At 41.6% G+C, this 16,441-nt stretch overlaps 1 protein-coding gene across 1 annotated transcript in view; it reads left to right on the top strand.

The window, feature by feature from the left end:
* LOC122794071 (spectrin beta chain, non-erythrocytic 4-like) overlaps positions 1-16,441 on the top strand; it is a 1,992,331-nt gene that overhangs the window by 1,752,440 nt on the left and 223,450 nt on the right. Inside the window, exon 15 of the mRNA XM_044062212.1 lies at positions 6,835-7,118. Within this exon, the coding sequence (XP_043918147.1) occupies positions 6,835-7,118 (284 nt within the window). The remainder of the gene's footprint in view (positions 1-6,834; positions 7,119-16,441) is intronic.

Genomic DNA, 16,441 nt, shown 5'->3' with positions numbered 1-16,441 from the left:
CTGCCACAGTGGAAGCTATTCAGGCATGGCCTGCACCTGTTACCAAAAAGCAGGTGAAGGCATTCTTAGGGACAGCAGGGTACTACACAAGGTTCATTCCCAATTATAGTACCATAGCTGCTCCCCTCACAGACATGACAAGGAAGAACAGGTCAGATAGGGTAGTGTGGACCCCAGCATGTGAGCAGGCATTTCAGAAGCTTAAGGAGGCTTTGGGAAGACCCCCTGTGTTGGCCAGTCCAGACTATAGCAAAGAATTTGTTGTGCAGGTGGATGCTTCAAACTATGGGGTTGGGGCTGTACTTAGCCAGGTTTTTTCAGAGGGAGAAGAGTGCCCAGTGGTTTATCTCAGTCGTAGGCTTCAGCCTAGGGAGGAATGCTATGTAGTGGTGGAAGAGGAATGTCTGGCTATGGTGTGGGCACTGCAGAGGCTTTGGCACTGTCTGTATGGAAGAGGATTCACTGTGTTGGCAGATCACAACCCTCTGGCATGGTTGGCCAGAGTTGGTCAGCAGGGTGCCCAGTTGCTTGGATGGAGTCTGGGGTTGCAAGCATATATGTCAGTGCAGCACCGCAGTGGGATTAGCAATGCCAATGCAGATGGGCTGTCAAGACAGGGGAATGGGGTGAAGTACACCCAGATAGACCTGACTCTCTCAAGCAATGTTTCTCAGGGGGAACTTGAAAAATTTGCTTGAGTTCCCGGGGAGGGGGGGGAGATGTGACGATTAGGGAGAGATGGGCGAAGGCTGCCAGCCTAGTCAAATAGAATTTGATATAGAATTCTGACATTTGTGAATAAATGCAAAATACAGGCATGATTTCTTGAATGTAAAAGAATACTGTGAAATGTGGTACTGCAAAATATATAACAACATTGCACTCTACTGGCCCAGTGAAGCATGCTGTGACCCTTTCATGTTAGAATTCGGCTCCAATGCATCAGTATGAAGGTTTCATGCCCATTGTTTTAAGGCTAAAGTTTATGACCAGAATTTACATGTGGATGGTGCTTTACTGCCCTGGTTTCTGTTAGAATATACATGTGAACTGTCTTCTATTGTTGTAAGTTTCTGAGCAGGTGTTAGATTGCTAAATAATGCAGTTTGTTTGCCTGCAAATACCTAAGTGTCAACATGATGTAATTTGGGAGGGACCCAGCAAACATGTTTGCTAGTAATGTTTAAATACTATTTCTCACAAGATACTTAGAGCATTTTGATCTTAGATATCTAACTCAGCACTCTGCCTAAGCTCAGATGTAAGTTTCTAGCACTGTGATTTCTTGTAGGAATAGTTAAAGTTCGTAATGATTAATTAGGTATTTTTCTTTGAAATCAGACCTGTCCTACTGTATTATTTTAAGTTTATGTGTGATCTCTGAACTCTTAGATATCTCTGTGGTGTAGTAGTTTTGTCTTGTGCTTTAATTATTTATTATTACATATTTTTAAAACCTTCAACTTGTGGCTGGTTTGTGTAAAGATAATCTCTAACGTACATTGCATATTTATAGAGGTTATTGTAATAGGCCACTCTAAAGTAAGCCTTGACTGTTAGTCATACTACCATTGGATTATAATATTGCACAGTAATAACTGGACATTCTTTTAAGGGCCTTTTAGTAGCTGATATTACTGACTGGGTGGTGGCAGTAATTGCTACTGTATAGTCTGGGTAAAGGGGCACAGCTGGAGAATCTGTGTCAGCCTTTCCCAGGAGTGTCTGTCAAGTTGTATAAATACTTATCTCAAAGTGTGTGCGTGTTATATCAGCTACTTGGCAGGGACACAAAGCACTGGCTGGACAGAGAGGGTACTGGAGGTTTTAGCTTGCCCAGCTAGGCTGAGACCTGGACCCTATAGCTGTGTCAGTGGGGAGTCTTGCTGGGGACCTGGTGAGCAAAGGAGCAACCAGCCCCAGACTGACTGTGATCTCTGTGTGCACTTAAGGGAAATTGTACTTGCCTGTGTGTATTAGTTATCCTTTTCTCTTTTATGAGACAACCTCCCTGGTGTTAGTGGTGAGGATTGTGGCTCCTTGATTGCTGGGCCAGGGCACAGTCGTCACAGTGAAATTTTTCATACCTGGATGCATTTGTCTGTATTTCTCTTTGTATATCTTTGAGGCTGCCTTCTTTATATTGATAAATTTGGCTTTTTCTTTTGCATGAATATTGCACCGTATTAATTTTTTTTCTTTCCCATGTCCATATTTGTTTTTTATACTTTTCAAAAATCTCTAGGTTTTGTTGTTTATATTTTCGAACTTCCTCAGATGCTTCTTTTGCCAAACATATCAAAGTTTCTTGATCTGTATATTGTTTTTAACAAATATGTTGTATTAATGAATACAAATGTTTTATTTGAAGCTTCTGACAGTTTTTGTTATGGAAGTATTTTTCTTTCCTCTAATTTCTCTCTCTATCATTTTGTATATCATGCGTCTGGAAATTCTGGGCTTTTTGCATAATAGTAATAATACATAATTTCTTTCTTATCCTAAACAGTCCACTTAATCGTCTTTATGGCTCTTCTTTGGCCTATCAGTTTTTGTGATTTTTGTGGACTACTACTACCTTCTTCAACAGGGTAGGGTCATCCTCCCCCTGGGCCTGGCCTGACCCCACTGTAGGAATATTTCTATGTTTTGAGGATTCTACACTGTCATCTTTTCCAGTCCTGGCACCAGTGTGCTTATCAGGATTGGGCACTTTTTTATCCTGGGTCTTGTGCACCCAGCTATCTTTTATAATTTTAACCTACTTCTGTCCATGATATATGCTATATAAATACAGTCTATATGTCAGTGTCATCTTGGTGAGATTTTGTGAAAAACAGGGTCCACCTCACGAAGGTACTGACCAAGACTGGAGGATTAATTTGTTTCAACAATAATATTCTACTTGCTGACATATCTCTCCAATTGGCCAGCTTCTTCTTTCTAAGTGTCGGTGGCTCCATTAGCAATGAGCTCTGCACACAATTGTGTTGAGGTTATGGATATAGCTAAAAAATGCCTTTTGATTTTCCTTGACCTGAGAGGACAAATTTACTGGAAATTTGGTAAAAATAAAGTATTTGTCCTCTGAGTTGTTTGTTTAGTTTAATGAGATCACATTTATCTTGTGGGTGTGCTACATCTCCTGTTTTTTGCCATGAATTTCTTCTTCCTTATATATCTCTATTCTCAAACTTTGTAGGTAAAATGTGGAACTCCCTACCGACCATGCTCACCTCAGAACTTTCACTCCTGCAATTCAAAAAAAAGCTTAAACCCCATCTCAATACTCTCTGGCAATGTCCCTGTTCCAAACCTGATTAACCACTATCATTTACCCTTCTCTTACCTCACTATCCTTAACCACTTTTTAACAAGGCGCCTCACCTTTGTAACTGACCTATGTTTTTTTTATATGCTGCTGTTATTTTTTTCCCAAGATGTGATGTATCTTTATATTGTATTTAGAACTCAACTATCTTCCTTTTTTGCATTAACAATGTTCATATGTCTGTTATGTACCTGGAGCTTTTCTCCCCGGGCCTCCGCTGAAAATGGACATGTATCCAGTCGGACTCTCCCGGTTAACAAATGTAAAATAAAATAAAATAAATAAATAAATAAATGTGATTCAACCAGAGTGCTTATTTTTTTTTAGTTAATCATGCACTTATTCCTGGTAGTTGCAGCTGCCTCTATGCAGCTATTAGCATGCTTGTATGGGGTTGCTGTGAACAGTTCTGCATAAGCAGCAGTGTTCTCAGGGTTTTGGAGGGCTTGACATTCTTTCCAGGTTATCACCTAGTAGTAGGAAGTTAGCCTTAGAGTAGTTCCTGAATATCCCAGGGCTAGCTGGGGTTCCAAGATTTTTTTTTACTGTGTAGCTCTCTTCTATATTACTGGATCCATTATATTTGTGCCCCTTGTCAGTGTACTGACAATCTGGTCCAGGGCATTTGTGTTCACAAAGTCCAGGAATCTCTGTGCCTGCAGTTTTGGTATTGTACTTGATTCCCAGTTAAAGTCACCCATGAACATGGTATTAGGGTGGATGGTGCTTAAATGTTGTGGGTTTCCTGTGTCATAGAGGGAGACCTATAGCTTGCAAGGAAGTGTTATGGGATTTTGTGTATGGTAATTTGTGCTTCTGTGCCTCATCCTTTTTTGACCAGACATAAGTTGAATTTTTAATGTAGACACACCCCCTCTTTTACTCCCTGTCTGTGCAACTGATCTGAATGTGAGGAAGACATTAGAGCCTTGCACTGCGCCAGGGTGCTCTCCACAGATTTAAACCATGTCTCAGTGACATCAGCATTTTCTAGGGTGAGGAGTGCTTGTAGGGAGTGCAGCTTCTTGTTTATCTTCCTGGCATTGAGTGGTAACTCCTGCAGAATTTCTTGGTTTTTAAGTTGCTATGTCAGAAGGATTATCAGTTTGGCGTTGCCTAAAAAGGCACTATGGGGACAATGTTTTAGCTAATATTTGAAAGCCTAGAGGAGAGAGGTGCAGACTACACTTGCAAAGTAGCATGGTCTGTTGACCATCTCCTTTCTACGCTGACAAATATTGCACCCCCTTAGAATGACACCAGAAACTAAGACAATTATTAAAGTCATTCATCTTCTGTTTGTATTGTGGCATCATTCTTAGAGAAGGTAAAATGCTTCTCAATGCTAGGTTCATACCAGCCTAGGACACACATCCCGAGATATTCAGCATATATCTCTCTGTATAGTCAAGGGAGGTATGTCACAAATCTTATGGGCTTAGGAGGATAGGCTTCATGATATATGGCAGTTTGTGCTGGTATGGGTGTTGTTTTGAAAGACTGCGTCAGGGGCTACTGAGGGCATTTGTTATGTGCCCTTCATCTAGGGGATCTTTGTGGTTCAGGAAGGTTACTTTTAAGTGCCTCTGCATATGTGTGCATGTGTTTTGTTCATGCTGTGTGTGACAGGTGCAGTGTGTGGACTGCTGACAGCTTGATTGACATCAGTAGCACTTTTATGTGATATTTTTGCCTCCATTAAATTGTGTAAAGACAGCTCTCTCATACCTTATCAATTTGCTTGAGAATTAGCTAGCTGTCAGTGAACATGACAGAGGCAATTTCTACATTGCCTCAGGATGTCCATATCCACCAAGCCAGCTTGGAGATAGTGGGAAAGTTCATATCCATGTGAACAGCCCCTTTTTATCAGTTAGACAGTTGCTGTGAGAATATAAAGTAAAGTCAGGAGTATGTGGTTCACAACTCTGGGTGCAGTGTTTGTCACTGCACAAACAAGTTGCCCTATGTGTAACTAGGTATTGGTGAAGTTTCAAGGGCACCTTTACAAAGAAAATATCAACTCTAGGTGCCTGAATCTATGCAGGACACTGCCAAACACTCGGGGGGAAACTGCATTAGCAAACCCTGAAGATTTATGGAGGAAGAATTTAGGGAGATACTCTGAACTAAGGTTAGATAGTAACGCATCGTGTACTTTCCAAAAAGAATTAGCATGGTCAAGAATGATGAATAGTGGGGATTCATCTAATTGACTACTACCTGGCTACTACTAGTTCTGGTCTCATCCTGCTGGGAGTCAATGTCCCTTTGCTTTTTCTCTCACCAGAATCAAAATAGTAGCATTAATACCAAGATAAGAAGACGACACAAGCACTTTGATAATCAGCAGTCTTGTACCAGATGATGCAGGGAGCTGTATGCTTGATGAAGCCTTTTCCTGGTAGATGTCTTGAATAGTAACCAGAGTAATCAAATGATCCACATTTCACTGCTTTGTCGATCAAGGCAGTTATGTTCTGCACCCTCGCCACTCCTACACACACACACACACACACACACACACACACACACAAAGTGATGCTTCCCAAATCCATTTTTTTAGCAGGGCTAGGGAGGATATCTTGTGATGATTCACATCATGTATGTACTGAAGGTGTATGGAATGAAACTGAGTACAGATAAAACAGTTGTAATAACAACATATGACGAAATCAGATGACACTGAGAATTGAGATAGAAAACAGTGGCACATGTTAACAGCTTCAAGTATCTGAGCGGAATGGTTGAGAAAAGGGTAAGTCTGAATGAGAAGGTCAAAGCTACAATCAGAGGGGTTGTAACCAACTGGCATAGAGTGACGGGTGTATTGTATGACAGAAGAATGTAAAAAAAGCTGAAAAGTAAGGTGTATAAAACAGTGCAACCAGTACTACTGTATGATACAAAACCTAGCCAGTAAAGGCAGAGCAGCTGAAGAAGCTAGAGGTGATGGAGATAAAGTGTGTGAGATAGGTGGTAGGATGCACACTGTGGGGGAGATAGAGAAATGAGGGCATCAGTGCAAAGCCAAAGTAGCTCCAGTTGCAGAGAAGATCAAAAAGAACAAATTATGGTGGTTTGGGCACATGTTCAGAAAAGTAGTAGACAATCTGATGAAGAACATTTGAGACAGACAGGAAGAAGGCAAGCGGAAACGGGGGCATTGAGCAAAGAGGTGGATGGATTGTATGAGGGAAGACCTGTAACAGTCAGGCATGAGTGTCAAAGAAAGTAGGAGAGTGAGATTGAATCAAGAGCGATGACGACAGTTGATATGGCAACCTGACCCTCATGTAGAAAATGGGAAAGGGGGGGGGGTGAATATGATGATATTTACATCAACAATCTGTGTTAGCCGTAATTCTAAAAGTGCTTCTAAAGGGTGAGACCAAAGTTATTTTTTGATAATAGCTGTAGTTACAGTTGTCGAATACATGTCACTATTTTATGAGGTGATTCAAAGACTTTCTGCCAGCAATGTTCTTTTTTCTCTTCTTCAGGTACAGGAAAAAGAATCTTCATCTGTTTTGCCAAATGGAATTGGCAAATTGCCTGAACGAACGCCAAGGCCTGAAAGGCCTAGAGCCAGAGACAGGCCTAAGCCAAGAAGGAGGCCACGACCCAAAGACCCCAACCAGCCTTTATCAGAAGGTCGTAGGTCTCGGTCTGCACCAGCACAGAGCAGTGCTCCACCTCCTCCTCCACCAACGCACACTATACAGCAAGAGGGGTTTCTGTTTCGCAAACATGAACTTGAGGGGCCAAATAAAAAGGCTTCTAACCGGTAAGTATGACTAAGTTCCACTACATTAGATGAACAGAGTACTCATTCATGACTGTTATATCACAATGTCATGAGATTTGCCAATGTATGAAGCAGAAATGTTTCCTGGCTGAAATCCATTATGTATTGAAATTTGTGGAGGCATATTTAGGAGATATCTACATAAACTCTTGTATGCATGCTCGATCACACACCAGTCAGTACATATGACAATGAGTGGGTTGCCAGCATACACACACCACCTCATACTCCACCCAAATCCACATCACACATACCTACATATGCGGAGGTCCTCACCAGAAACATGCCTAAACAACATAGACCTCCCAAACACAAGCGTGCTATACATAATACTTCCTCTGGAGAACACATTATACATAACAGCTCATCCACCAGTGTCTCACCGGTCAAACCCTTAAGGCAAAACAAAATCAAACATATTAGTCATAGGTGATTCCATCGTGAGACACACTGATGTCCCTCTCACCAGGCTGGATAAAGAAAAGGTCACAGTCAGCTGTCTGTCAGCTGCCAAGATACACCATATCAAAGATGCACTCAAGTCTCTCAACACCAGGTACTGTTATGATTCCATCATAGTCCATGTTGGTGTGAACGACTTGCGATGTAGCTCTCTGGACTATATGAAGAGAGACATGACTGAGCTCTCAGACTGTGTGTCTCAGGCAGGTATGTCCCTAGCCTTAAGCAGCATTTTACCTTCACCTAGGATGATGCCTCAATAGAAACAGAAAATGATTGACTTCAATAATTGGCTTAGCTTCTGGTGTCAGTCTAATGGGGGAGCCACTATCTGTCAGCCTGAGATGACATGATTGGCAGACCTCAATGCTTTGCCAGAGATGATCTTCATCGCTCACCCCTGGGATTTCGGCTACTGGCTAAGGCTCTTGCCACCCCCATAGTGCCTTTTTTAGCCAGTGTCTCAAGAACAAAATTCTCAACGTAAAAACTCCATCTAAAAACAACCTCAAGATTATGCTCCTAAACTCTAGGAGTCTAAACACGAAACTGCATTCACTGGAAGATGTCCTCACCTTGGAAGACGCAGACATTTGCGCAGTCACAAAGACCTGGTTCAAGGCTGTGAAGAGCACCCCAGCCATACTGGGTTACACCTCCTTCCACACATTCAGACCTCAAACTGAAGGTGTGAAAACTAAAGGAGGTGATGTATCAATATTCATTAAAGGTAAATACACCTCCAGACTCCCTGGAGACACTTCAGGTGCAGTTAACTGTTGGTAGGACACCCATTCAAGTCATTTCCAGCTACAGGACCCCCCTCTATGAATCAGGACACCCACTCTGTCTATTTTGATCTACTTGAGTCTAACAAGATACATTGAAACACCAAGGTTTTGGGCGACTAACTACCTATCCATTGGCTGAGTAAATTATTAGTGCCCAAACTCACTTGCCCAAAGGTTCCTCGACTTCATTAACTCCAGTGCCTGGACCAGCTGGTTGACACCCCCACAAGGGGTGGCAACATTATAGATCTGGTGCTCACCAGTATGGGGGACTACTGTAGCACCCCCACTGTGAGGTCCTCCCAAGTAAGATCTGACCACAAATCAGTCTCGTTCGAAGCAACTATCACACCTAACCCCCCAGCAGCAACTAAACTAAAAAAACTTCTCCAAAGCAGATTATAAACTCTTACAGGATGGTATAAATAGCTTCATTGCTCATCCTCCTCAGATGGAACTGGCAACTATGCCGAGCTCTACACCAATACTTTATACAAACACCTGTATAACTACATTGATTCGGACATACCTGACAGGACCAAAACAAGCTCGTCAAGGAAGAGCAAACCTTTCTGGTGGACAGCTGCCATTAACAGGCTTTACAATAAGAGGAAACAATTGCTGTCTAAAAGTAAAAGGGGGCGAGCCCGCCTAAACTGGAAACACTGCCTCCTCAGCTTAAACAAGCAAATAAGAGTTCTTGTGAGGTCTTCCAAAGCAAACTGAGTCCAAATTAGCTTCCTCAGCAAAGGAAAACCATAAGGCATTCTATAGTTACATCCATAACCTAAAAGAAAAGGCCCAGATTTGTGCAGAACTGGTAGTTAATGATACCACATATACTGAGCCCGTGGACATAGCTAACCTGTTGGTCGACAGGTTCTGTTAAAACTTCACTCCTCTGTCCCTGCCACACGTACCCTGTGACATCTGTACCACCTGTCCCCTACCTTGTAGCTCTAAAGAGCAGGTAGTAAATGCCCTCTCTAAGGCCAAAAACACAGGATCTATGGGACATGATAACATACCAGGCTGCATCCAACATGACTTAGTAACACCATTGGGTACCCTCTTCCATCATAGTCTAGGCACCGACTTGATACCAGCTGAATGGAAAACAGCCACCATTATTCCTTTGCACAAAGGTGGTGCTTCCACTGGAACTATAGACCTATTAGCGTGACTAGCCTTATCTGCAAGGCCATGGAATGAATCATCATGGACCTTATCAGCAAAGATGTATGTAATCTCCAAACACATGACCCTATTCAGTTTAGATTTGGCAAAGACAGATCATGCCTGTTAAACTTGGTGGACTTCTTTGAGACAGTTACCAAGGCCCTGGATGTGGGGAAATCTGTACATACAGAATACCTGGACTTAGCCAAGACATTTGACACTATCCCCCACTTAGGCATCCTTGACAAACTCACCCAACTAGGCATCAACCCTTATATCATTATATGGGTTGCTAAATGGCTCACTGCTAGAACTCATGTAGTCAAAATAGGGGAGTCTACCTCCAGCAGCATACCTGTAACTAGTGGTATTCCACAGAGATCAATTCTGAAGCCTCTACTGTTTGCAGTCCATTTCTCCAAAGTACAAGCAAAAACTAAAGGTCGGTGGCTGACAAAGTTTACTGATGACAGCAAACTGGGAGAGGTCATAGAATCTCCAAATGATGTTAACATCCTGCAAGCGGGTTTTACACAAACAAATGATTAGTGCCAAAGTCATGGCCTTAAACTCAATGCACAAAATGTATTATCATTCCTTTCAGTAAAAGCAATGTTCCTGCTAACTACCACATCAATAGCAACACCTTAAGAACACACTCATTTGTGAGAGACCTGGACATACAGGTTGACAGCAACCTTACCTATGACCACCATGTCTCCACAGTGGTAAGGAGGGCATTTCATATTGCTCACCTCATAAGTAAGGGTACTGCCTCCAGAAAAAAGGATGTTATAACCTCCCTGTACTGTTTCATCATCGGGACAATACTTGAGTACAATGCTCCTTTTGGTGTGCACCTTTCTAAGCACCTGCAGCAATTGGAGAAACCACAAAGGCTCCTCACAAGGAAAATTCAAGGTCTTCATTATCTATCCTATTGGGATCGTCTGAATTCACTGTCACTTTATTCTGTTTCATACAGACCAACTACTCCGAGGTGATCTCTGCCTTGCATGTAAGGCAAACTCTGACCCTGAGTTATTAGAAATGCTTCATATCTGAAGGTCAAACGGTACATGGGATACCCGCTGTAAAGACCTTAACCTGGTATGTGACATTAATAAAACCTTTTGGAGTAACGGATTTGTCTCCCAGAGGTTACTACACCTATGAACAGACTCTCACTTTATGTCAAACAAAGCACCTCATTGGCCTTCTCCAAATGTAATCGGGATGATTGAATGGGTGACTGTAAATTCACGCAGGGAATTCCAGCTGTGTCCCTCTTGGACAGGGGCAATAGGTATTGATCATGGAAATAAGGGTAAGAACTTGGCTAGGCTTGTAAGGGCCCTAGGATCATTAGCCTAGTAACTTCCCATGATCCTATGAACTGCTGAAGTAGAATACTTCAGAATTTAGTATTGCTGGCTTTAATGGGGACTTTAATATCTGTATTCTGCTGAACCTATAATGAAAGACTCCTCTCTGCAGATATATAAAACTTAAGTTACTCATCAGCAGCTGTCTCACTGGACCATGGATGATGAACTTGAAGGGGGAGCAAACTGCAGGCTTAACAGTTGTGTTTGAAGTTACACACCTTATTAAATATATATATATATATATATATATATATATATATATATATATATATGATTTGTTCTAATTTAGCTGTGTTGTGTTTACGTGCAAAAAATGTAAACAAATAAATGTTTAAAGGTCATGATGATTATCTTAAGAATTAATTTGACTTCTAGCTTGGTATGTGATTAATGAAGTCAAGTGATGCAATCTGTTCAGCCCAGCTAGTTGAATGGGCTCCCATCAAACAATTTTCTGACTGACCTTGGAGATAATTATATTAGTTTATAAAATGCCAGAGTAGCAAGGTTGAAGCCATTTGAAATAGAGTGTAAGGCATCACTGCCCCCCAGAAAAGAAAGATTCTTCTTTGAAAGCCTATTTGATTATTCCAACTGAATGGATAATGAATTGCAAAGAGATTCCATGTGATGTATCATAATTGCTAATTTTCTGAGAAGGCTGTTATGTTAGTATTCTTTAATTATGTGTGTAAAAATTTAAGTGCGTAGTTTCTATACCATGTATCTGTAGGTGTTTTTATTAACAATGGTTTAGCTTGTCACATACCCATTATTCGCAACTGGGGAAATAAATTATGCATCACCCCCCCCCCCCAGCCCATAAAAATGATTTTTGGGTAGAGAAATATCCATTAGATCTGATTGGTTGCATTGCATTCATTTTTGTGTGATAAAAAACTCTTGAGTTATCTTTTCTTACTGCTACCAAAGGCCTTGTCCATCACACCTTGAGCAAAGTCAGTACTTAATGCTGAATGTTTAATAGAATGTGAGAGTGTAACAGGAGACATTCATTTACCCTACCTTGTGCTACAAAAGTGTCCCAGGTCTGCAGCTGTGTGTAAATAGTTAGGAGAGAGAAGGGACCCAGGTCTGCAGCTGTGTGTAAATAGGAGAGAGAAGGGACCCAGGTCTGCAGCTGTGTGTAAATAGTAAGGAGAGAGAAGGGACCCAGGTCTGCAGCTGTGTGTAAATAGTTAGGAGAGAGAAGGGACCCAGGTCTGCAGCTGTGTGTAAATAGTTAGGAGAGAGAATGGTCCCAGGTCTGCAGCTTTGTGTAAATAGTTAGGAGAGAGAAGGGACCCAGGCCTGCAGCTGTGTGGAAATAGTTAGGAGAGAGAAGGGACCCAGGTCTGCAGCTGTGTGTAAATAGTAAGGAGAGAGAAGGGACCCAGGTCTGCAGCTGTGTGTAAATAGTTAGGAGAGAGAAGGGACCCAGGTCTGCAGCTGTGTGTAAATAGTTAGGAGAGAGAAGGGACCCAGGTCTGCAGCTGTGTGTAAATAGTAAGGAGAGAGAAGGGACCCAGGTCTGCAGCTGTGTGTAAATAGTAAGGAGAGAGAAGGGACCCAGGTCTGCAGCTGTGTGTAAATAGTAAGGAGAGAGAAGGGACCCAGGTCTGCAGCTCTGTGTAAATAGTAAGGAGAGAAGGGACCCAGGTCTGCAGCTGTGTGTAAATAGTAAGGAGAGAGAAGGGACCCAGGTCTGCAGCTGTGTGTAAATAGTAAGGAGAGAGAAGGGACCCAGGTCTGCAGCTGTGTGTAAATAGTAAGGAGAGAGAAGGGACCCAGGTCTGCAGCTGTGTATAAATAGTAAGGAGAGAGAAGGGACCCAGGTCTGCAGCTGTGTGTAAATAGTTAGGAGAGAGAAGGGACCCAGGTCTGCAGCTGTGTATAAATAGTTAGGAGAGAGAAGGGACCCAGGTCTCCAGCTGTGTGTAAATAGTACGGAGAGAGAAGGGACCCAGGTCTGCAGCTGTGTGTAATTAGTTAGGAGAGAGAAGGGACCCAGGTCTGCAGCTGTGTGTAAATAGTTAGGAGAGAGAAGGGACCCAGGTCTGCAGCTGTGTGTAAATAGTTAGGAGAGAAGGGACCCAGGTCTGCAGCTGTGTGTAAATAGTAAGGAGAGAGAAGGGACCCAGGTCTGCAGCTGTGTGTAAATAGTTAGGAGAGAGAAGGGACCCAGGTCTGCAGCTGTGTGTAAATAGTTAGGAGAGAGAAGGGACCCAGGTCTGCAGCTGTGTGTAAATAGTTAGGTGAGAGAAGGGACCCAGGACTGCAGCTGTGTGTAAATAGTTAGGAAAGAGAAAGGATCCAGGTCTGCAGCTGTGTGTAAATAGTAAGGAGAGAGAAGGGACCCAGGTCTGCAGCTGTGTGTAAATAGTTAGGAGAGAGAAGGGACCCAGGTCTGCAGCTGTGTGTAAATAGTTAGGAAAGAGAAGGGACCCAGGTCTGCAGCTGTGTGTAAATAGTAAGGAGAGAGAAGGGACCCAGGTCTGCAGCTGTGTGTAAATAGTAAGGAGAGAGAAGGGACCCAGGTCTGCAGCTGTGTGTAAATAGTAAGGAGAGAGAAGGGACCCAGGTCTGCAGCTGTGTGTAAATAGTAAGGAGAGAAGGGACCCAGGTCTGCAGCTGTGTGTAAATAGTAAGGAGAGAGAAGGGACCCAGGACTGCAGCTGTGTGTAAATAGTTAGGAAAGAGAAGGGACCCAGGTCTGCAGCTGTGTGTAAATAGTAAGGAGAGAGAAGAGAGCTGACAGTCTTATAGGTAATGTTTGTGAAGAGGGAAAGAAGATTGTTCTTATCACTGCAGCAAGCAGCTTCTATAAGAGTTCATCTTTTATACAGCTAGAGAACTCAGTTTGGTGGTGCCTATACATGACTTCAGGCCATATGCAAATGTATACAAAGACTGCAGTACTGTGTCTAATGATCTTGTCAGTAAAAACAACTGTGCATAGCCCTTGATGATTGAAAGCCTAAACCTGCCTGCTGTGGCCCTTTCATGGTGCTTCCTAATCTAATACAGACAGGAAACCAGTAAATAAACAGGATGATAACACTAAATGTACCCTTGATATGAGCATTTTTATGAAGAGGAGAGAGAGAGAAAAAATGATGTGTTACAGACATATGGGATGAGCACTAAATGTATAACTTTGTCTAGTGAACTTTGGCACTTTTTTTATTCACTCTACTGTGATATGTTTTTTCAGGTTTACACCTCCTATTTCTTCCAACAATCAAGTTATCTTCTCAAAGGTCAGGTTAGTGGGGCCGTCACTGAGATGGCCATGAAGAGAATTTGGATCCCAGTCTTCTTCATCTGCCTTGCTCAACCACTAGAACTAGGCCTATTTCCTGTTGCCATGAAGCCTGGCTTTACCTCCTGCAGAACAGAGACACACGTTTTTCAGGGTGGATTCTAATTGTCCCTAGACCAGGGAACTATATAATCATTTTACCCTTTTGTTTGAATGTTAATTGGGATATTTTGCAAGCAACTTAATCTTTATGGGCAAATGCTGAGTTTAAAGACCCTGTGTTTTTGACGTATAGCCAAACAGCCACTTATGCTGTGCTGATGAGTTCATTAAAAAGGCCAAAACATGCATGTCCGCAGCTGGTGTGGTTTGGTTTTAGTGGCTTGAATGTAAACATAATGACTTAAAAAGTAAAAAAGTAATGGACATTTAGGCCTCCATTATAGGAAGTTTAAAGCATCACACAGTGGAAAAGTCAAGCTTGGCTGCATTTCTCTTTCAGTTTTTGGACAGGGGAACTAGCAATAATCCTTCAGCACAAGTGCTGAATTTTGTTCTGTAGAGGGTGTGAAAATGTTTCTGTTAGCCTAACCCATACCTAGATACAGCCTTAGATGCATGATAATCCTGCAATTCGGGACTAAATATTTTATGTGCTTCTGTGTATATACACATTTTTCCACCTGCAACACAAATGCTGTTTATGGGGTATATATCCCTGACTCTCCTGTGGCTTTATAGTGTAATCTAGTTTCTGCTAGATATCTGTCTTGTTATAGAGCAGTCCGCCATCCCTCCCCCAAATATAAGCAATCTAATAACAGCTGTGCAATGTCATCCTACCAGGCATGCTTGTCCATTATCCTGGTGACCTGGATCACAGTCTTGGCTTTAGCATTTTTCCCACCATGCAGTTGGCTACTGCATCAGAATGCTTTACTTATCTATAAATGCAGGCAGATAGCTACATTTCAGTCTTGAATAAATTCTGAAGCTGTGTGGAAACCAAAATATTTCTTATTTCACTATCTAAAAAATCTACACCTTTGTTATCTCGAGTAGGTCTAACTAAAACGTCTGAATTGGTTTACTGTACCTTGAACTGTAAATAGTGACCTTCAGGTAAACAGTATGATTAGTGAAATAAGGACGACAAGAAATCAAGAGAAATAGAATGACTAGGGATATCATTGTAAACCGATCAAAACAAATTGCATAAGTCCTCATTTCAGTACTGAAAACATGACTGAATTTATTGTTTCAAAAGAGCAACAAGACAGAGGACTGGCCAGTATAGACTAAATGGAATAAAACAATTCTGATGATAACAGAAGGCCTGGAAGTGAGCAGAATAAATGCTTTCATGGTAGACATGCAATGTTCTTCATTCTGGGTATCACAGTTTCCTTCTCCTGAATCTAATCAGTTTTATTCTTGTGGGTACAGCTAATTTCAGCATTCATAAAATAAAACTTTCTCCCCATTCTGTAGTAAATTAAAATCGAAAAAAAAGTGTTCATTGCCACTTGTAGATAGTCAGAAAATTATCTATTTGCGATCCTAAACTAGCTCATAATATTCTGGTCATTGTTTAATGTAGTAGAAATAATTCTTTAATTCTTTACTGTTTGCTTTAGCCTATACAGTTTTGTAGGGCAGCTCTCGACTGATAAAAGATGTAAGGCAGAGAACCAGTCCAGGATAGGATGTCAGTCTGTCTCAGAACATAAATGCACTCACAAAAGCACAGCATATGTGGACTCAGTAACATAACAGGATGAAGTGAAAGTTATTTTTTCCAACAAAGCAATTTATTTGTGTTTGTTTCAACTATTGTTTATGAAAATATCCATATCTAATACGTATTATGAACATGTTTGTGTTAATTTTGCGTGGTCATTCATGCACATAGTTTAGAATAAATGTTTAAGGAAGTTTGGTGAATATTATTTCTTTTGCATACTTCATATCAGTTAAGGGTAGCATACAACAGCCATATGGCAGGTGTATCTAATCTTTAATTGCAACAGTTACATGTTTTTTTTTATTTTGAAACATTTACAGATGAATATGAATTATTTTTAAAATTAGGTCATTACATCACAGATACACCATAAATTAAGTTGCAGTCACCTGCGTGAGCAGGCATCATTTTCATGTGATGTGATGCAAAGTGATAATATAAAACAAGTAAGGCTGGGATTCACTGAAGTATTTTGC

The sequence above is a fragment of the Protopterus annectens genome, chromosome 1.part0 (genome assembly GCF_019279795.1).
Source record: "Protopterus annectens isolate FY-2018-M chromosome 1.part0, PAN1.0, whole genome shotgun sequence".
NCBI lineage: Eukaryota > Metazoa > Chordata > Ceratodontiformes > Protopteridae > Protopterus > Protopterus annectens.
This window is presented reverse-complemented; position numbering and strand designations above follow the sequence as displayed.